The 22835-nt window shown below is 41.1% G+C and overlaps 1 protein-coding gene across 1 annotated transcript; it reads left to right on the forward strand.

The window, feature by feature from the left end:
- The first annotated feature begins 470 nt into the window (after positions 1-470).
- Positions 471-1645, forward strand: LOC148184402 (inositol 1,4,5-trisphosphate receptor-interacting protein-like 1). The gene is made up of 2 exons (XM_088053982.1): positions 471-803; positions 1058-1645. Exons 1-2 carry the CDS (start codon positions 471-473, stop codon positions 1643-1645), a joined length of 921 nt encoding a protein of 306 aa, XP_087910108.1.
- Positions 1646-22835: the final 21190 nt, after the last annotated feature.

Below are 22835 nucleotides of genomic sequence, written 5' to 3' on the forward strand. Positions count from 1 at the left end.
GTGTCTGCTGGCTGGATCCAGAGCGGCCTGGGGGCTGCTGGGGCTGGCTTTGGCCTCAGCGGGAGGATGGCCAGGAGCTGCTGAGGCCGGCTGAGGTGGGGACGAAGGCTGGGGCTTGCGGGCTGGGAGCTGGGGCTCTGGGGGCTGTGAGGTGCCAGGGCACGGCTCACAGTGGGAGCTGTGAGCAGAGGCACTGCCAAGCTGTGTGACAGGCTGCTGCTGGCCGTGGCATCACAGAGGCCAGGTGCCGCCGGCACGTGTGTCCAGGGCCAGCAGCGGGCAGGTGGAGTCTGTCAGCCGGTGAGTGCACACGCAGGGGGAACGCTGGGCTGGGTGGGGGCTGGCAAAGCTGGGCTGGGGGTTACAAGGCAGAGTGAGAAGTGGGATCGTCAGGGCTGCCAGTCCAGGTGGCCCCAGGTCCCTGCTGGCTCCCAGCCAGAGGTGCTGAGTCCCCTTTCTCCCAGCAGGCCATGCCTCCAATACTTGCTCTCGTCCTGGCCCTGGTAGCCACCCCCACTGTGCTGAAAGGGAATTTACAAGTTCAGAAGGATGAAATCAAAGAGATGCTGGAGCGTGAGGAATATGTGCATCAGGAGATGACTCGGCTCCTGGAGGAGATTGTGGGGAGCAGTGGCCCCATGGAAATGCTGCTGTCTTCTGCATTGCAACATCAGCGTCTGCTTTGGGCCACTGCAGCAGCGCTGCTTCTGGTTCTGCTGGCTGTGGGCTGCTGGCTGGTGAGAAGAAGAAGGTGTGTCTGTGGCAGCTGCAGGGAGGTGAAGGGTTTCAAGAAATACGTGATGGTTGCGAGCAAGGAGCCCAGCGGAGAGGAGGTCAGTGATGACGAGGTTCAGGTCAAGGGTGAAGAGAGTAGTGGCAGCCCTTTGGCTGTGCCCACCCCATCCAGGATGGGCACATCCAGGATAAGGCTGGAGCCGCTGTCAGCGCCCTGATCTAGTTGAGAATGTCCCCACAGCTCATGGCTGTGGGGTCACACTGGACGGCCTTGCAAGGTGACTGCCAAGCCCAACCCTTCTGGGACTGTGTGCTTCTCCAGCAGGACCTGCCCAGCACGAAGGGGCTGAAGGAGCTGGTGGACGAGCTCCTCGGTGTCTGCCGAGTGCTGTCCCGAAGGAATTTCATGCCGGAGTTGCACCTGGTCGCCGGGACGTACAGCAGCCGTGAAGTCTGCAGCGTCCAGGAGAACAGCAGCACCTACCGCCCGCTGGTCACGCTGCGGCCACCCCCCGGCCACTCCTTCGTCCCGGAGAGCGCGGAGCATCCGCCAGCCGGGCGCGTCCGTGTGGCGCTGGAGTGCCTGTGCTGCGGGGAGCGGCTGCTGGGGCCGACGTGCTTTCTCCACGCCTCTGGTGGCCAGCTGCCCAGGGATCAGGAGTGGTACCTGCTGGACACCCTCTGCACGGGCTCGTACCTGGACGCCGAGAAAGTCACCCGCTGGGTCCAAATGTTGGTGACGTCGGCCTGGCAGCTTTTGCCCCAGTCGCGCCACTGCCGGCTGACGGCGCTGCCCTCCGGCAAGGGCTGCAGCTTCCAGCTGAGCGGCACCTCAGGCCTGCCCTGCAGCATCGAGATGGCTCTGGCCCTGGAGCAAGGCAGCTCAGGTGCCTACCTGAGCCTGGAGTAGGCAGCAGCCAGCCGGCTCTGCCAGCAGCGCCGTGCGGGCCAGAGAGCTGCCGCTTCTCAGACTCACTGGCACCATGCCACTGCTGCTGAGGTGACAGCCTCGTCACAGGCGCAGTGCCAAGCTGAGAGAGGGGTGATCTCTGACAGTGGCACTGAAGGTGAAGAGCTTCCAGGCAGGACAGAAAATGGCTCTTTGTTTTATCTCTTCTTTCAGTGCTGCTAAGAACTAAAATTCATAAATAATAATAAAAACTAACTATAATAAAATTATACCTATTAATTGTATTTATTAATAATAATAAAAACTAACTATAAATAAAAATAAAAACTAAGAATTTAGCCTGGAGCAGGCTGGGAACACAGGAGCACGGAGCCCTTTCTAGGGCTGTGTCGGCTGAGGGGGCAGAGGGAGCCCAGCAGGGATCAGGCACAAAGCAGCAGTGGAATGAGCCCCTGTGGTGGCAGCAGGCAGCTCTGGGCTCTGGTCACTGCTCGTGGCATTTTCTGCTGGACCATCTCTCAGAGGTCTTGTCTTGTGCTCTGTGTTTGTAAGCACCTGCCCTCTTGGTGTGGGTCGTCTTCTGCACCTTGGTTTCTCCAACTTTTCCCAGCCTGTCAGCAGCAGCCCCTGTGCAGAACCGGCTAGAAAACATGAGCAGCAAGTGACAGAATGAGAGGACACAGTCTTAAGCTGTTTTTCATAAGGGACATAAGTTAGATACTAGGAAAAAGTTTTTTACAGAAAGGGTAATAAAGTACTAAAATGATCTGCCCAGGCAGGTGGTGGTGTCACCATCTCTGGATGTGTTTAAAAATAGACTGGATATAGTATTCTGTTCTGTGGTTTAATTGAGGTGTTAGGGCATGGGTTGGACTTGATGATCTTGAAGGTCTCCTCCAGCCTAGTGATTCTGTGTGATATAAAACAAAGTACTTAATTATTTTAATATAATGTGTTATATAAATATATAATATATTGCTTATTATGTCACATATAATATATGATAGAAAAATTAAATATACAAAACATATATTGTAATGCATATTTCAATTCAACAAGAAGCCTAAACCCATCTTCCAAACCTGACTCTTATACTTTATCTGTTGTATACAATTATCTATATATTTTGTTGAATATACATATTATATAAAATTGTTATAAATTTACTTAATATATGTAAAGCATTTATTATATTATTATTACATAATAGTATAAAAAGCTCAAATTTCCCCAGAGAGGGGTTTAGAGATGAACATGTAAAATGCAATTTGGGGGCTGAAAGATTTGGTCTAGTGCAGCCTCATGTTTCTCAAGAGATGTTGGCTCCAAAACCATCTCTGCAGAAGAGGAGTGACAAATATGAATGAACCCCAGAACTTTTGCCAAAAAAACTGGGACCTCAGAAGGAAGTCAAACCAAGCAGCCATCAAGCCCAGCCTTTTATTGGTGGTACCACTAGATGGTATTCATTCTCCAGCTTTCCCCATTTTTTTGTTCTAATTTCTTTTTCCTTTTTTTTTTCCTGTCAGATGCTTTGTCAACCTGCACTTGCACTAAAATGTTTAAACTGAGTAAACCTAAACAGGTACTTTGGGTGTGTGAGCAAGTCAATAATTTATTATTTTTTATTAGTAATTTTTTCTTTTTTTTTTGCATTTGTTAGACTTCTTCCTCATGACAATTCACACAAGAGGAGTCAGATGAGCACATCCACCGCCTCTGTTTCACCTTCTTGGAGCGGAGATCACCAGCCAGGAAGAGAAATGTTGTCTTTTTAGTCAGCCAATTGAGTGATCGAAGAGTTATCACTCAGCTGGTGATCATAATCCCTAGTTTGTGCTTTTTTGGCTGATGGAGCAACAGGTGGAATCTGTTTATTTTTACATTCTTTAAGGGGAGATGCTGTTTGAAATTAACTGCAAATTGCATTAATGCTTTCAGCTTCTCGGGCTTTAATGATTTCACTTGGAAAGCAGCTCTTTAAAGTGCCTCACCACGCAAGCAGCACAAGGAAAACCTCTGTGTTTCTCAGAGATTACAGAACTCTGTTTCCATTCCCAGAGTGTTTCTGCAGAACTGTATCACACAAGAGCACTTGCCCACAAAATCAGAGTGCACATTTTCTGCACAATGCTCACCCAAGCTGCAGTAGCTCTTTTATCCTCTTGTAGCTGTATTTTTGATCTTTCTCTTCCCCATGCCCAGGAGTGATGGAGGAGTGATTTTTTTACCTGCACTTTGCTTTTCCTTCTTTAATGTGAAACCCTGCAATAGGACAATAATTTGCTTAAGAAATACACGTTCCTCATAACAGACACAGTGGAAGGAGTTAATCTTCTGGGTATTCTGGAAATAAAATACAGGTTTATTACATCTTCACTGCATTTTGTACTCTGTCACTCTCATCTGAGCTTTAGCAAGGAAAAAGAGAAAGTAACTTTGGTAGAAAACAATTGGTGCAGCACTGCTACAGCCCCCGAACCTGAGGACTGTACAGTCAACCACACTTCAATCTACTTCATTTTTTTTTTTGTTTTCTTTCAAATACAGTTGCTCAGTAGAAGAATTTTTTAAATTCCTGTGAGCCAGTGCCACAGCCTACACAGTATTTCTCTTGATCTCACTTGCTTACCCAACTGATTATTCCTTCCTGAATAATCAGCTTTTCCCAATGGATCCGTAAAACAATTTATGAAGCAAAGATTACTTCCGGTCTTCTAGCATAACCAGGCGTATGGGAGGTGTGAAAACATGCACAGATTTTGTTTTTACCTCTTGCTGATGGGAGAGAAAATGGGTATTAAAACCATTCTGAAGCTCACAGCTGGTCTCAGCCCGGATGTCAAGACCAGTGGCTTCACATGATTCGGCGTCTTGGGTACAGAGAGACAAGCTCTAACTCAGTTGTTCAAAACAGAACTGGTTTAATAATACAAAAATAACAATCACAAAGCCATATGGAACAACAGGAACAAACTGGGAGAGAAAGAGGGTCCAAGGAGGACTGATGTGAGCCAAAGCAGAGGCAGCAATCAATCCCCAGGTGTAGGGTCTGGTAGGAGTTTAAGTAAACTTGGATCAAGGGAGGAGTTTAGGGAAAAGGTCCAATAGGGAAAGGTTGTTCCAGGAATATTAAAATTTTTATGGCAAACATAGCCACTCATAATATAGAGAACAAAGGACTTTCTAGCTAAATTAACATACATAAAACATGAAGAATTATGGGGGCAAAACTTGTTTTCCCTTACTTTGAAGGGTGCTCCCACAGCCTCAGGCCATTGTCATTCACTTTTTTGTTGAGCTCAACCCCGACACCATTCATTTGCTGTATCAAAAAGTAGGTGTCAGTTAAAATTAAATTTTGTAAATAACTTGTACCAGGAGAGGTTTTTCGTGTTTCATGAAGACTACTATAAACTATCAGAAATACAGTTTTTTCTGTGAGGTGTCCAGGACACGTGCATCCATTATTAATCAGCTGAAATCATCCCTTGGAATCTCTTTGCAGGACATATATACCTCATCTTATCCTGGCACCTACAGGAGGGAAAAATAAGTAAAAATTAAACAGAAACAAATTCTAAGGAGTTCTAACAACATATTGATTTCTCTGTGCTTGCATGCCTCACCTGATTTTCCACTGTCTAGTAAGATGCAGGCTGCACCTAGACCATTTCCTGCAGCTGTATTACATATGGAAAATTTTCTTGGACTTTTGGTTTGTTTTTTTCCCAGACACCTAAGAAGTGCAGCTACTTACTTTTGGAGGTAATATTTGTCACACTTGATTGCTCCCTCCAGCTTCATAAAATTTTAAGTACTCTGCATCTATAAGACTTCCTTCTCTTGTCAAGTTGACTTGAAATTGGCTGGTACATCCTTAAAGGATGTAAACTGACACACAACGAGACAGGCAGACACATGCAGCACATTGCAGTTTCTGCACTCGTTTCAGGATGAAATGCTGAGGTTAGGCAGCAATTAAAGAGAAAGTTACAAGTAAACCCCATTTTTTATTTTAAATTTTGAGGTTAACTAAAACCCCAGCAGAAGAGAGAACTGCATGACTATGGTGACTTGGAGCTGGCTGCTGGGCAGGTGTAAACATTTCCTTGGCATATGGGGCCAGGTTTTGGTGGATATGTAGCCCAGATGATGCAGAGTCAGATCTAATAAACTGCAGTTGATTCAAAGCAAGGAACAGTCCTGCCAAAATTTTTTTCTTACAGGAAGAGAGGAACAAGAAGGAAGTTAGAAATTCCTTTTCTCCTGGATTTGACAGCTATGCCTACGTCTTTGTGTTAAACCACATCTGGTCTCCTTCTGTTTCTCTAAACTCTGATTACCTCAACGTCTACAAAAATCATGTTCGTGTGGACAGGTGAGGATTTTAAGCTCTGAATTCAATGCCAGGCACTTCAGAATCTAACTAAGCAACTTCTATGGAAATTACAGGATTTATGAAAAGGTGATATACAAGATTCTGCAATTTGGGATTAATTTTAGAGACCATTAAAAAAAAAATTAGACAACTCTTCATTACTTAAAGTGGGATTTGGGGTAAGCTATATCTCAGAGTAACCAAATTATTCCCTTCATTTGTAGGATTTAAATTCATTCATTTGGCATTAATCTGACCTGTGGATTGCAAGCTTCCATGCAGTAAATTTGCATCAAACCCAGCAGAAAGAGCAAAAGTTACGGTATCTGTTACTGTTCAGAATCTTCTCTCACTTTTTTTTCCACCAGTAAGCTCTGGCTAAAGAAAATGGAATTACACACAAGAAAAAGGAATTATGTAATGAATTGCTGATACTTTAGTCCATATTTGCTTTGTGTGAAAGTTTCTGACCTGCTCCAGAATTATTGGTTCCAGTGCATTTTAAAGATTTCTGAAAGTTTTTGTTCAAAGCCAAAAGATCAAAGTGCCCACAGGAAGTCCTTGACCACTTACTACTTGCATTTCTTGAGGATAAATGATACTGCTGGGTGATCCAGGGCTTCCAAGATGGAAACAATTTGTATGTTGGGCTTCATAGGGGAAGCTGAGTGCATGCCAGAAACAAATAATCTGTACTTATCTGATGTGTTACTCCTCCAATGGATAACCTGACACAGCCCCAAAAAATTAATAACATGGACCACACAGGCTTTAAAAAGTCAGTCTGTACTTGTGGAGGGTTTAAAACTGCCTAAAATCATCAGTGCACCTACCCATTTCCTACTCTGAGGTAGGAGTTAGGAGGAAGGGAAAACAGGCTCAAAACTTAAAAGGTATAAAGAAAACTTCATTAACTGGACTAAAAGAATAGTAAGAATCAGAATAAAACCTTCAGAACACTTCTCCCTTGCCCACAGCTTCTCCTTTCTCATTGACAATGTAGAGAAAAAACCTGGGATTTGCAATCAGTTATCACCTCTATTGTAGTTGTTCACCAGTTCTTGTTGGGAGAGGAGATTCTCTCACCATTCCAGGGAGACTTCTCCACAAGAAACTGTTCTCTTGTGGCTTCAATGTCACAGCAAATCTGCCACCTGGGAAAGGAAATCTGTTTGCAGTGTGAAAGTCCCTCCCATGCCTTGCAGCTTTCCCAAAGCTGCTTTCATAGACCAGACCAATTTATGGGGTACTATTTTAAGGATGAGCTGTTCCAGCATAAAAACCCAAAAGTTCTCTTCTTTTATCTCTGGAAACAGAGGCCTTTATTTATTTATTTATTTTTTACATTATTTATTTATTCTTCTCTCCCTCTGGCAAAGTTTCTCATCTCTGTTCAAGCTTCTCACTGGATTACAGCTTTTCAGCATCCACATGCTCCAGCATGAGGGCCCTTTTCTCATGGGCTGCAGGTGAATGCTGCATCCCCCCCATGCTCTTCCATGAATTACAGGGGAAAAAACAAAGTCTGATATATCAAAAATACATCTTCACCATAGCCTTACAAAGAGAATTTCAGACCAAGACCAAGGCATCTCCTCAGTCCTCTCCTAACTAGAATTTGACTCCTTCTTTACTGACCTCAGCATCCCGTGTTGTTTTCCTTATATGTGTCTTCACCCTTTCCTTTCTCCTGGTTTGGGAGAGAACTGGTGTTCTCTCAATCTGGTGTTTCTTCATTTGTTCTCGACCTTCATCGACTGAAACAGTTTTTATAGAGTTCTGCAGCCCTGAAAGGTTGATCTCCTCTAGGCCGTGCATCAGGATCGCTCACCATGCCTCTCGCTGCTGGTCACTTAGTCTCTGCTGACACTGTGCCGGCTGCCAGCTCTACTCAGAGAAGAAAACTTCGTGCAGAGAAGAAAACAAAGAAGGAATGGAAAGCTGCTGCTGTTGTTTTTGCCCTTCTCTCAGCAGCATGGATGGCTAAAAGTGTCTAAACAAACATGCTGAGGCTAAACATTCTGAGGCAGCCATGGCCGCGTGCCGTTGCCTCCATCACGCTGATTTTGCAGCCCTGCACTTGCTGCTCCGAATCAGGCTCCCAGGCCCTGGCTGCTCCTGGCCTTGAGACCACTCCTAGCACTGATAAAGCCTCTGGCACGGCTCAGAGGTGCTGCTGGAAAAAGGACCAGTGGGCTCTGCTGGGAAGGGGCCTGGCCCCACTGGGAAGGGGCCCCAGCCGGGATGGGGCTCGATGGGCTCCCTGGTAAGGGGCTCATCAGCTCTCTCACCACCCCTTAGGGATAGAAAATCTCAGCTGGGTGGCATGGGGCCAGCCCAGCCACACAGGCCATGTGGGGCCATTCTAACAGGTGCCCAGTTATGTCTTCAAAAGTCAGAAGCCAAGAGAGAGATTTCCCAGCTTGCCTGTCTTTAAAATGTCAATCTCTCAGAGGAAGATCTAGGTTTTTAAATGGTTTCATAGGTAGTCAATTCTCAGAGCTAGCCAGCTCTTGCTATTTGCTAGGCACAGAGTAGCTCTTAGCAGCTTCTCAGTAAAATAATTTCCATGAATGGCTTCTTTCCTTCTCACCAAATGTCAATTAATGCTAAACTGGTCCTGCCTCTGAACAAAAGTGGGATATCTCACCTCAGTATGTCTCAGCCCTGTACCAAAATGTTTTACCTTGGCCATATTTGCCCTAAACATCTTGGGGTTGTCACCTGTGGGTCTCACTGAGAATATTCTCCCAGTGCTCACTTAGGTTGTTCATTATTGGTGGAAAGGAATGTCTAATCTGACCACAGCCAGGATTAGAGGCCAAACAGCCTAGAAAAGGTACAGTTTGAAAAGCTGCTTATGCCAGAACAATATCAATTCCAAACTCCAGGGGTGGTGTATGACACAGCCTACATGAAAACCTGGACAAGATCTGATATGTGTAATCCAATACAAAAGATGGAAAGGTGACTTGGACAAAAAGGAGTTTTGTGAAAGAGGACATAACTTCTATTCCTGTTCTACTTTATTCAGAAATTGGTCAAGGTCTGATTTTATCTGACTTCTGTGCTGCTGCTGCAAGCCATACAACTGTATGTAAATCAGGTCTGCATTTTGTTCACACCCATTTTTATACCTATTTACTCAAGTTTTCCTGAAACTTCAGCATCTTGTTTTAGGCACTTTTGGCACCACTAGATTTCAATTTTTTGTCAGGAAACATAAAGCTCACTGGAGTGCTTCATGAAGCCTGATGACCTAAGTGGTAATGTAATAATATACTGGTACCAAAAAGAACTTAGATTTAGTGTTTGATATGCCCTGGGCCATGGTGGCCTGCCTTGAACATGTGAGATAATCACACTTTCTCTTAATTCTCCTTGCATTTTCAAGTTTAGGTGTTTATGAACCTTGCAAATACGGTCTTATTAGTAGCTGTGACAGTTCAAAATAGAAAAAGAACCCAACAGAAACGCACAACAGAACAAGTCCACAACGTCTGCAAAAGGGGTGGTATCTTTCACTTGCCAGCTTCCATCACTGGAAGGAAATAAATGAATTTTCAGGCACAGAAATCTTTCACCTCCCATATGTAAGCAATATAAATGATACCATTTGCCAGCACTGAAGAGATCTAGATATGAAGTCTCACACAAAATCCCCCTTGAATACTTTTCCTGAATACCATAAAATGGCTGGAAAAATAGTTTTATTTGGAAATAGTGGACTTGACAGGAAGGACCAGACCCCCAATAGGCCTTACCCTAACCCTTAACTTTTATTACCAGTAACTGGGTTCAGTATATTTACTCAGAGCTGTTTCATCAGGCCTTCCTGCACTGCTGGATGCACATGGATGTGTTTACATAACACTCTTCCAGTCTCTCCAAGGGAATATTCCAAATTAACTGCATAGACTTGTCCTAACAGAGTCCTTTAAAAACTCCAGGAAAGGTTTCCTGCAGAGGCACCACACAGTATTTTAGCTAGGCAGATTTTCATTCTGTTAGAGGTGTTTTTTTTGGGTTTTTTTTTGCAAAGTTTTTAATTTTCAGACTCTCGGCCTTGTTGAAATAACATCTTTAAATGCCATATTTATAAGCTTGACTTTCATGGAGACAACAGAACTTCTCTGTGGATTAAACTTTACATTTGAAGAACCACCACACTAGAAGAGAAGCCTAAAAACCGAAGTAAACATCTTTGATCATTGTTACAATGCAAGAACAGAGGTGATAGAAGTTCTGTGGGCTGTGTGCTGGTTCTTTGTGCATAGAAGGGAGGAGACAGCAAAAAGGAAACCAAAAGTCACCTTTTATTTTTTTTTGGGTCATATCTGCTGTATCACTTCCTGAGTATTTTGTGAGTATCCAGCTCAGCCCAAAGAGCTGAAGTGTCTCAGTAGCATAAGGTCATGTAATTTTGAAATTTCTCCCTGTGGAGAGCTAATCCTTAATTTTCCCTAATGGGATTTGCCCTGCAGCAAGAGGTGGGCTTGTTTTGAAGGGATGAATTTCCTTCATTGCAACCCAAGAAGAACCTGAATTCATTTATTTATGCTTTCCCTGCTAGATTTCATGAAGCCACTTGTAGTACTCTCTAAATGCAATTCTGTGTGGGTGAATTTCTACACTTGTGTCCCATTAAGATGAGTCATCACCACCAGGGATGAATGAAGCTCTGGGGGAGCACCATGGTTTTCTGCCCACTTTGTTATAACATATGATGGTGTCTCACTGAACAGCTGGGCTGATCAGGATGGTCTGTGCAGGACCTGAGCAAAAGAGCTCAGAATACTCGGTTCTTGGATCTGTGTCCATAAAAGGGTGACTCACAACCAACTATTTTATCTCATTTTTGCTGTCACGCCAGATACTTATTTTCATCTGGCATCACTGCTGACTGTCATTGCAGCAATTGTGCAGCAATTGTGGCAGACTTCTGCTTCAAGTTTAAGTCTGGTCAAGCCATGTCCCACCCTCCCTGGAATTCCTATGCCCTTAAAACTCTTAATAAAACTCTCTGCTACTAAATTTCTTCTTGGTTTTCTCTCCAACCCTGCTTTCTTCCTCATAACTTAAGGGCTCTCTGCTTTTCTCCAAAATCTATGGGCAACCATCAAAGAGAAAACTCCTATATACAAAACTCAAAACAATTTTTGCTGGAGAATTTCAGTGCTTCAGTTCTTATTTGCTTCTGGAGTTCTTCCTTTCTTTGTTCTCCTTTCAAACACTGACCCCTCACCAGCAGGAGTGAAGGTTCTTGCTCTTATCTTCGTGCTGCACTACTCCTCTCAGCTCTGGGTGCTTCAAACAGCTCAGTTATGTTCCATCTTCCAAGTGTTTGCCACAAGAACAAACAGCCCCAGGGCCACAAAGGCCAAGGTGAGGTTTGTACTCTGCTTCCCAGCCCTGGAAGGGCTGTAACTCTTTCAAAAGAAGGGGTGGAATTGGGAGTGGCTGCAGATCTCAGCCTGAGCCCAGCCCTCTGTTACAGAGCTAGAAGAGGATAACCTTGAGATTTTGGCTATTTCTTCTGTCTTCCCTTCCTATTCAGAGATGTCTATTCTAGGAATGTAGCTAGCCCTGGTGGCAGCCAGGAGGGCAGCATTTTCATGTGCTTCTCCAGCCAAGCTAACTTGCTTCAAAACTCCTTGCCTGGATGTCTGCTTCACATGTACACCCTAAATGTCCTCAGGACATGCTGAGCACTTACCACTGCTATATAAAATAAAGTTTTTTCACTGAGAGCAATGAAGAAAGAACATTTTCCACATGGTTTTTTCTTCCTCACCAGAGGGACCTCTGCCATCTTCCCATTGTGCACCCTTTCCTTTGTATCTGCACTGCAAAATGAAGCCAGAATATATTGTCAGCTGCTCTCCAGTAAGGACAGCTTGTATTTTGTTGAATTGGGTTGGCAGTTTTTTATTATTGTTTGTTTGAGTTTTTTTGTTTGTTTGTTTTTTATATATATATATACATTTTTTATTATTATTATTTTTTTCTTTACTTTACACGAAACACATTCCTCTTTTACCTAAACCAGTTAACCATTAAGCACTGATAAAAACTTCCAAGATATGCTTCCATTCTTTTTTTTTTTTTTTTTTTTTTTCACCACAGGTATGAGATCCTCCAGAGACTCAGAGCATTCTTTCATGGAAAACATGGATATGGGAATTAAGGCCAGCTCCAGGGCCTAGTGGAGATGAGAAATCACACATCTGCATATCTTAGTTTTTTGGTTTTGCATGTGGGTAGATAGAACCTGGCCCACCCACAGATGATTTTTTCAGCTTGTCTCTAGCAGAATGCAAATTCTTTTTGCCAGAAAAATAGGTGAAAATGTGAAATGAAAGACATGGGCTGAAGGACTTCTCTGAAGAATTCAGACAACACAGGAGCTTGTGTGTGCTATTATCCACTTTCTTTGCCACCTGAGGCAGCACTCAGAGTGCCTTGCAGCAGCTGCTCTGGTGCCACACTGCTTTTCCTGGTGTTTTCTCTTTTAATTTAGGGTTATTTTTTTCATTTTATGTTGGGTTGGTGTCATGAGTAGAAGTATGGGGGGAAAAGGGGCAATATAAGTGTCAGGAGTAAGTGTAGTAAGAATTTATTGGCCTTGAACCATCCATGCATTCCTGTTGATGTTGGGATATATGGAGGCAGTCAGCTCTAAGACACAGCTGGTGGTGGTCTGGCTCCTGAGGGAAATAAAGAGAATTAATACGGAGCTACACATCATTTTCCTACTGTTGGCATTCCTAAAGCCACAAGGGTGAATTTATCTCTTCTGCAGTCTAGAGGCATTGCTTCAAGCTCACATGAGAGCCCTGGTGTTTACTTCACACCCAGAAGGGCAGCTCCCAGCATAAAATGCTCTCTTTCACTCCCAAAATTCACAACATCCAGGGTCTAACACTGTGCATTGGTGGAACCCAGATCAACAGGTTGGGACTGTGCAGCATAGGAAGGTAGAGGACAGCAAAATTCCAGTTCTGCTCAGAAGGAAAGGCACAGTTCTGTTGAAGGAAGAGAGGTCAGGCTTGGTTTCCTAGTAGCACACAAAACAGAGAGGTGTGGGACCAGAGTTACTCAGAAGAGCAGTCTGTCAAATCTCCACACTGGATCAAATTATTTTCCAAAAAGAGGACTTTAACTAATTTTCAAAGCAATCTAACATGTTGCACTAATTTCCAGTTCCTTCACTTCCAAATAAATCAATGACTGACTGAGATGCTACATCCTGACCCCAGCACAGAAAAGGAGCAAGAAAAGCAAGGTTTGTTCTTTCTTCTGACATCCAAAGCAGGCTGCTTATATCCCACCAACTACAGCTCAGCTTAGAAAGCTCTGGAAAACTCAGTCTTGCACAAAACACAAAACAGAGCCTCAAGTGTTATTTCTTACAATGGTAAAATTCAGTTTCTAGGCTTTTTTTTTTTTTTTTTTCCTTTTCTTTTTGGATTTGTTTATTTTCATAGCATTCCACTGTTTCAGAAATAGTCATAAACTGTCATGCCCCAAAACCATGCCTGTGGCTGATTCCAGCCACAGAACATGAAAGCCCACTTCTCCAAGTGCTGTGATTTCTCAGGAATGCTGCTCTTGTACTGGTCAATGATGGCTGTAGGGGGGAAAAAAAAAATAAAAAGAAAGGCAAATTATAACCCAGAAGGATGCAAGCCTGGAAAAAGCTTTCATTCTTTCAAGCAAACAAATTATTTCCTTCCAAGATGTTGACTTGTGTTGATTGCAACATCCAGCCAGACCATCCTCACATATTTTTTGAACAAATTATACTTGGTAATGATGAAGAAGTTGTAATAAAAAAAAAAAAAATTAAAAAAAAAAAAAAATTAGAAAAGTGATAAAATTTACTCCCCTGGGATACAGTGCTAATTATTTCTGCTCATATGGATATGGAAAAATTACACTTAATGTTAAAAATACTCTTTGGATAAAAGACATGGTTATAGCTAAAAAAGCATAATGTAGCAGGAAGGAAACATGAGTGCATTGGCTTGTGTGAGAACATCATCTATCACAGGACTCACAGCTTAGCCAAGATATTTGTGCCAACTATTCTGCTGCTTTATAATTAACAAAGGAAGAAATAGATTGAGGGTTTGGCTCAGAGTTGTTATCTTTCATATGTTAACAATTTCAGGGATTCTTTACTTTTTTTTCTCTTCTGCTCTTTAGGGAATGAAGAGGGAAGGGGTGCTAGAGCACAGAGAAGAAAGTGATGTTTTCTGGACCAGCTCAGACCCCTGGAATCCATCCCAACAATACGAGTTTGCATCAGTGGGTGACTTTTTTAAAAAGCACAGCCTTGACAGAATTTGGCAGGAGCAAAATGCATTCAGCAGAGAACTTCTGGAGCGTGTTGCCATTCCATCCTTGATGCCTGAGGCCCATCACAGTGAAATGCCAAATAATGGCAAGCTGTCCATGGCCACTGAGAGTGGCTTATGGAATTTGGGAACATTGTGGACAAGAGCCCAGCTTTGCACCTTCGTGGTCACTGAAGGAATTTCACATAAATTATGATTTTTTAAAAATTTTTTATTTTGTGAGCACTAAAGAAAAGTGCATCTAAGTCCTTAGGGGCCAAGAAAGTGCTCAGAGCATACTTGTCTTTAAGCACAAGTCACTTAAATTATTTTAAAATGACCGTGTGATAATAATGATTTCATGAGGGGGAGACTATATTTTCTATTTTTACAGACCAGAAATTTCAGGTCTGTATGCAAGGTAAAATTTTCATTTCAAGTTTGTTAGGAAAGTTGATCTAGGAAATACAGATCCCTGCATCAAATAAGTGTTCAGCTTGCTCAAATATAACACCCAAAAAAACCCACCTAACAGACAGAATATAATGAATAATAACACAGAATGTTATTATCGTCGTAATAAAAAAAAAATCATTTAAGTTTTGTAGCCATTTTCAAAGGAAAACAAAGGAAAAACAGGATTAGTTTATGGAGAGTTAACAAAGATTTTCTCCTTCATACATAAACTGAGAATAATTTTTTCACTGACGTGAAAAAAATTTGTTCTGTAAAACAACAAGATTATTAAAGATATAATTCTCCCTTTACCTGCATAAACTAGAATAGTCTCAAAATTCAAACCTTGTGCATCTCCCTGATCCTTGCTGCCTCTCAGCCTCATTGATTTCTTGCCACAATGCTACCTGCATACCAAAAGAAAGAATTTCACAGTTTTCAGAGAAAGGGAAAAATCTTAATGAGGTTTTTTTACAGAAAAATATCTTGACTCTGATGTGAGCAGAGGGATGGAGCTGCAAACAAACAGGCCCCGCTTTCTTGGGCTGATTAACCCACATATAGCAATGGTAACAAACAACATTCTGTATAAAACCAACAGACCATTCTTTGCTGTCTTTTGGAAACACCCATAATATTATTCATGGAGACAAAACCATGCATTTTTGGGGAAAAAATCCCCAAGACCCAAGCCCTAGGTGGAATATGTATTTTTAAACAAACAGCCTAATATTTAAAGCTATTGAACTTTTTATACCAGGCATATATATATAATATAATATAATATAATATAATATAATATAATATAATATAATATAATATAATATAATATAATATAATATAATATAATATAATATAATATAATATAATATAATATAATATAATATAAGTAATATAATATTATATAATAATATATAATATAATACATATTATTATATTATATGATATATTAATGTAATATATTAATATGTTATATTATTAAATTATATATTATTATATTTTTATCATATTATCTTCACTTTTTATTATGTCCTGAGACTGATCTGCCTTTTTAGGTCCATATAATAAGAGAGAACAAAACTTGTAGTATTAGTTTTTCAAGGTGTAGCAAACTGATTTCACCAGTTTTTAGGTGTTTGGGTTTGAGGATTTTTTTATTTCTTTGTGGGTTTCTTGGTGTTTTTTTCTTGTTGTTGTTGGCTTTTTGGTATGGGGTGAGATTTCTTTGGAGGGGTATGGAAGTGGGCTATTTATCACCTTCTCTCAAATTACCAGCAACTTCATTAACACTGTTTTAAAATGTCATACAATGTTTATTTGCCTGGGCTGAAAGAGATGTTTTTTTCCTGACTGGGAAATGGAAACATCTGGGAAAGGAAACATGCTCAAAATGCTGTCTCCCTGGAAAGTGCTGAAAGTTTCATATCTCAGAGAGCTGATAGTCTGATGCCTTTGAGCAGCCTTCTTTGTGTGCTCATGCTGTCTCTTGTCTTGAAGACAAAGATTCTTAAGATCTTTGCATTTTAACACAGTCCATTCTGAATCAAATTGATAGCTGTTACAAGCTTGACAAATGGCTCCTCCTTCCCTTTTTCCCTTTTCGTTTTTGTTTCCCTTTTCCTTTTCCTTTTTTTCCTTTTCCTTTTTTCCTTTTCCTTTTCCTTTTCCTTTTCCTTTTCCTTTTCCTTTTCCTTTTCCTTTTCCTTTTCCTTTTCCTTTTCCTTTTCCTTTTCCTTTTCCTTTTCCTTTTCCTTTTCCTTTTTTTCCTTTTCCTTTTCCTTTTCCTTTTTTCCTTTTCCTTTTTCTTTTTTCCTTTTCCTTTTCCTTTTTCTTTTTTCCTTTTCCTTTTTCTTTTTTCCTTTTCCTTTTCCTTTTTCTTTTTTCCTTTTCCTTTTCCTTTTTTCCTTTTCCTATTCCTTTTCAATTTCCTTTTCCTTTTCCTTTCTTTTTTCCTTTTTCCTTTTTCCTTTTTCCTTTTTTTTATTTTCCTTTTCCTTTAACTTTTTGTTTTCCTTTTCCTTTTTTCCTTTTTTTCTTTTCCGTTTCCCTTTCCCTTTCCCTTTTTTCCTTTTCCTTTTCCTTTTTTCCTTTTCCTTTTCCTTTTCCTTTTCCTTTTCCTTTTCCTTTTCCTTTTCCTTTTCCTTTTCCTTTTCCTTTTCCTTTTCCTTTTCCTTTTCCTTTTCCTTTTCCTTTTTCCCTGCCTCAATGAGAGTGAATGCACAGTAATGTGGAGACCAGTGTACTTTTTTATCCTCTCCTCACTGGCAGGCCACTCCACCCCTCCAAAGATGTCTGGACCATCAAAAAAAAAAAAAAAAGATAAAATTATGAAATCTAGGATAGGTTAAATATTAAAAACATTTTGCTTGGATGCAGCTATGCTATCACTCAGGAGCAAGTGCAAAAAAGAGGTTTTGTGACAGGTTCCCCTAGGTCATGGTGGCTGTTAATGAGGTAATATTTGATCTGGTTCATCTCTGACTTTCAGGCACACCCAAGACATTGCTCCCTCATATTTTCAAATTTAAAAAATAATTTAAACATTCCTGAAGTAAGCTGGGGAATGTTTAAATATAGAACTAATGCATCAACAACTTCTGTGGCTGTTTTCACACAGTAAGAAAAAAATAGGGTTTGAAAGAACTTTTTATTTTAGATTTTTTTTTATATGTGAACACTGACTCCATTTATTTTTCTAGTCCTTTCTGTCCTTTTCTCTGCTGATAGTGTGCCACTGTGCTCACAGTGGGCAATGTTTTCATCATGTTTGGGTGGATAGAGAAATCAAGATGCCTTGTTCATTGTCTGTGCAAAATGATGGATGTATGTGATTAAATTGGGTGTTACAAAGAATTCTGACCACCCACAAAGACCTTTTATTTAAAATAACATTGAAGGAAAATTGGTAAACTTACACTACTGTCTGGTAAACCCTTGTTAAAAAATATAGACAAAGTTTTTTTCTACTTTTCACATAGATTGGTTCCACTGACATTTGTGTTGTATCCATGAATTTAATTTTGTTTCCTATTGTAGTTATTCCTGGTAAAAGGCAAAAAAAACCTGTGCTGTTTTCTGCCTGTTGTGCATAATTTTCTTTGGCAATGGATACCTGGCATTTGAGATCTAGTTCAGACATGGCTGTGGTTAAATTTCTGTCCACTATTTAAATACTTTTTAATACAAGCTTCATTAGAAGTGCTTCAATTAGTCTTTGTACACATTTTTATCAGTTAAATAGGTTCTGAAAATCAGTTTTATTAAACAACATTGAAAGAGGAGACAGATACATTAAAAAAAAAGGAGGAAAAGTACAAAGGTTGTACAAAAGTACAAAACTTGCAAGTTTTCCAAAATGTAATTCAGAATCCTGGTTTCATTATGTGGTAACATTTTGTCACATTTACTCTTCTGATTTGCTCTACAAAATTTGGCTTCAGTCAAAACATGGATATAATATAAAATGAAAAAACATTAGAAGTTGGGATTAGAAGTTGGGGTTAGAAGTTGGGAATCTTATGTTAAAACAAAAAACCAAAAAAACAAAACAAAAAAAAAAAAACAGGCAAATTTGAAAACACCAGTACACAGAGCACAAGGAAATCTCAGTAAAATGGATGAGAGCCACAAAATTTTGTGTATCTTGCTTGTGTCTTCTGCTCAATAGCACATTGTGGCTCTGTATTCATGGTTTTGCTGTATAGATTTACGTCAGAATGCACTTACATGCAATATCTGCCCTGATTTATGCTCATGACATTACTTGGGAGTAATCTTGCTTGTATCACTGATTGTTCCAATGATAATTTGAATTATTGCAGAGAGATAAAGATATCCCTGAAGATAATTTCGTTCCAGCTGGGTCTGTAAGGAGCAACTCACAGGTTTTGGGAATTGTATTAGAGAAATAAAGTAATTCACATATGCCTCACACTGATTAAGAGCCTGGCTTTTGGATTATGCAGGAATTTGGCCTATTTCATTACCTTGCATAGCATAACAATTACAGATTTATAACAATAATGTTGACAAAAATGCACTTCAACCTTTTAAAAATTTTTTTTTTGTAGTATAAAATCTGTGGACAAATCATAGCTGACCATGAGAATAAAACCATTATCTAGAGTTTAAGGGGAAGATCCACCTTTTTGACTATAGAGCCAGGAATGATCACACTAAAATTCCACAGCTGTGTTATCAATCCACCCCTCCAAGATACAAAACTTGTGCTGACATTGCAGTCCTGAGTGTGGATTGCCAGGGACAGTTTGATGTCCCTCTTGAGGAAATGATATCTGTGATGTCCCTATGTGAAAAAAACACAGGAAAAAACCCAGCAAAAAGGCAAATCTCCATCAGGGAACCAGAGACTGATCCTCAGAGGCCAGAGAATGACTTAATTGAATTATTTTACTGCTTTCTGTAGTATCAGAGGGGCTTGAAGGTGGCTACTTGGTACAAACAAAAGTCAGGATATTTGGGGAATCTTTAAAAAAGGTCTCTCCCCAGCTTTGTGCTCTGTCACAGTTGTTAGCTCTGGTTCTTTGGCTCTCCCAGCACAGATAGCAGCTATACAAACCTTGAATTGACTAGGAGTGATATCTGCACACACTGAAAACAGTATTTCTGTAGAATAACACCAGGTAGGCTGAGCTGCAGTCAAGGTTATGATCAGGAAGGTTTAACTTTTTTTAACTGCACCTGCCAGACTTAAAAAACAATTTTCCCTCCATCAGTTTGGCCACTTCTAATGGCTCTGTAAAACTACTGAAATTTTAACAGTCAGAAATATGAGAGGCCTCTGTCATTCATGTTGAGTTACATCCACAAGTTACCTGAGCTTCTGCATGGGGTAGTGGTGAATATATACATATGTAAAGTTTGCTCCAAATTTTAAATGCAGGTATGTTTCTCTAAAACTTTATCAGCATTACTTGCCACTTGTGCTTCTGGTATTGTTTGGCTCCATGTTCTGTGGACCTTGCTTTCACTTTGGCTGGAAAATGAGGCTTGTGGTTAAGATGGTTAAATTAAAAGACATGAAAACCCAGTTTACTTCCCACAATTACCATGCACTGCCTTGGTGGATATCCAAGTTCTTCTAAAGTCGTTTATCCCATGCTGTAGCCAGGGGATTCTTTATCTTCACCTGACAAAGGAAGGCTCTATTTCATCTCCAAGGCCACTGCCTTTGTAGCACAAAATAACTGCAATTTCCTTTCCACCTTCTTCAGAGGGTTTTACTGATAGTGTATAAACCTGTGCCCTTGTACACCAGTGATGATTTTAGAGGTTCACTCTTTGGCTGACCTGCAGGGAGGAGGAATCTGTGGCAGTCCTGCAAAGGGGTCTCTTCACTCACAGTCAATACCCCATTAAATTTTTGATTCTGAGGTCCCCTGTTGAGTCATCAATGATGACTAGAGAAGGCAGCTATTTCACATTTGTTTTACAGCTATTTTACCTGTGCACATCTTTTTCTTCCTGCCATCTCTTCATTTCAAGGGATATTTTTGGTTTCTCGCCTTGGGAACAAACACACCAATTCTTTACACATCTCCTAGAGTTGTTGTTTTGTTTTGTTTTGTTTTTTTTCTTTTAAGAAAATTGATTTTCTTGTTTAAAGGCATTGTTAAGGTCGTGTCAGGCTTCTATCTTGTACTTTTTATTTCACAAAAATACAATCTCTGGGCCATACAAAATGGTCTAAAAGCTTTCTGGTAGCTGGAAAATGGCAACATTTTGAGTGTTTTTTTCCAAAACCATTCTACTAATGGCACTGTTAGGTCTAGAAAATAATATCCATTTCTCTTTGCAAGCAATCTGTGCTTACATAAAAGCCTTCTTCACTGTTTTTTTTCCTCTTCTTCTTTGTTGTTTTGTGGATTTTTTACCCCAGAAGAAAGCCAGAGCTTCTGGGTGTTTTACAGTAAGACTTCCTTGTACTCCTTGAGCAATGCAGCAGAGATTTATGATGAGTGTGAAGTACTCATCAAAAAGTATCCCAGGTTCACACTAAGAAGTTTATTACCTTGAGATTTTAATGGCATAAAGTCTCTTTCTTTTTGAGATGATTGTAAAATGCTGAAAAAAAAATATATTAACTCTGCGTCGAGAAAGACTGGGGTGGTAAATTTTTTTATTGCTTACATGTATGACAAATTCCACAGGAATAGATCTCTTCTTCCTCTTTCTCCTGTCAGAGGTGAAACAAACAAACATGAATAGGAATTACTTCGTCATCTGACATTTGAGGCTGGACACAGTTTCACAAGAGCAGACACCCCCTCTGCCAGCCGGTGAGCTCAGTTGTATGAAACACGATGTATGAAACACACTTTCAGCAAGAGAAAGGGACAGAAAAGAAATCTGGCTGCTTCACAGCCTTGGATGGCAGAGAGGAGGGGAAAGAAGGCAAATATGTCCACTGGCATGTTGGTGAAAAACAGAAACAAATGGCAGACGAGGTTGACCCATTCCAAGCAGGCAAGGTGAGGCTGGAATCAATATTGGCATTGGCCAACCCAGACAGATGTTCCTCATGGAGCTGTGTGAGCTGAGGACTGGAAATGCCAAAATGCACATGAACTCGTGGATGTACCAGTGTGCTGGAACCTGGTTTGTTGTGACACACTCCTGCATACCTGGAGAGGATATCCTTGGCCTTCCAACAGCAGGAAAAAGAGCTCCACAACATTTCCCTCCTTGTTTCCTGTGGTATTCGAAAATTTCCCTTCACTGCGGTTTATTCTGTCACAAAATCACCCGAAAAGGCCTGTGTGGCTTCTGTTATTTGGTGGTGTTAGAGCTGTGAGGAAAGAAAACAGCACCATCAACCTTCAGCAGGGCATCAGAGAGGAAACAACAAGCAAATAGACTGTAAATGTGTTGTGAAATTATTTGAACACTCCAGTGATGCCAGGGTCATCACATTTCTACTAGCACCAGTCTGAAGTGCAGCCTGACTTCTTCTGCTTCCAAACCCTCCTCACAGCTCAGGTGAGATGGACTTTGTGCTACAGGGACTTGGGCTGACTGATGTTTAGATAAGAATTGAAGCAATTTCAATAAGGCATTTATGAAGTACTTAGCCCTTCACATGAAGAGAATAAACTGGGCTATTTTTACAGGAGAGGGTGCAAAGCTCACGGTAGTAATTCTTTCTCTCACAGAAGTTTAGGTGTGAGTAACCCCAGAAACTTTATTTGAATTTATTTTTCCTTAGAGTGAGCGTTCTTTCACACAGTGAGAGCCTTAGATGGGTGTTGCAACTCTTCTAGTCCCTTTCCAGCAGGATTAAGTGTTCTCTTCATACAAAACTCAGACTGGGGCCAAAAACAAAGAGAGGAACACCACCCCTTTGGGCTACCCATGATGCAGCATTTCTTCTCGTTGTGTTGTGATCTCAGAAATCTCCTTCAGGTACAGCAGGTCCCTCCGTGATGATCTTTCTTCACTAGATGGATTTCACACCAGCTTCATCCACTGACCTTGTCAGCAGTGAAGAAAGCATCTCTGAAGCTAAAACTCATAAGTGATCTTGAGTTCAGCCAATGGGCAAAGATTTGGCTGTACATTGGTCATTGTTTTAAATTTGCTGTGGCCAACAATTTGGCTGTACTTGGGGAAAAAACACTCTCTAGAATTTTCCATTTTCTTGTTCTGCAAACCATTTCCAAGAGCCTGGCCTAAAGCCTGGTGAAACTCACGGAATTTTCCTGAGCAGGGGACGGATCACCCTGAGTTCAGGCGGATTTCTGCCCTGGGCAGGGTGAATTTTAGTTTCACTCTTCTCACCTCAGGCCTGTGCAGAGGGTTTAAGGATGGGATAAGCCCAAGGGGCGGTTCCTGCCCAGCGCCACTCCATGGAATTCACTGATCCAACATCTGGGAAGAAGAAATTCTGCTGCTGTGACACATCTCACTCTGTCAGCCTGCTGAACTGGCCCTTCATCCCTGCTCAGCTCTGGGTGTTCCAGTTGTGGCTGTCATTTGCTCTTTCAGACAATTAGCA

The sequence above is a fragment of the Pseudopodoces humilis genome, chromosome 4, assembly GCF_049639895.1.
Source record: "Pseudopodoces humilis isolate 2021_Gansu_Grassland_sample_001 chromosome 4, ASM4963989v1, whole genome shotgun sequence".
Taxonomy (NCBI): domain Eukaryota; kingdom Metazoa; phylum Chordata; class Aves; order Passeriformes; family Paridae; genus Pseudopodoces; species Pseudopodoces humilis.

Excerpts from the sequence above, each read along its gene's own strand:
- LOC148184402 (XM_088053982.1), top strand. The coding sequence starts at position 471 with ATGCCTCCAATACTTGCTCTCGTCCTGGCCCTGGTAGCCACCCCCACT. Across the intron at positions 804-1,057 it reads GTTTCAAGAAATACGTGATG|CAGGACCTGCCCAGCACGAA; the intron begins GTTGCGAGCAAG and ends GTGCTTCTCCAG.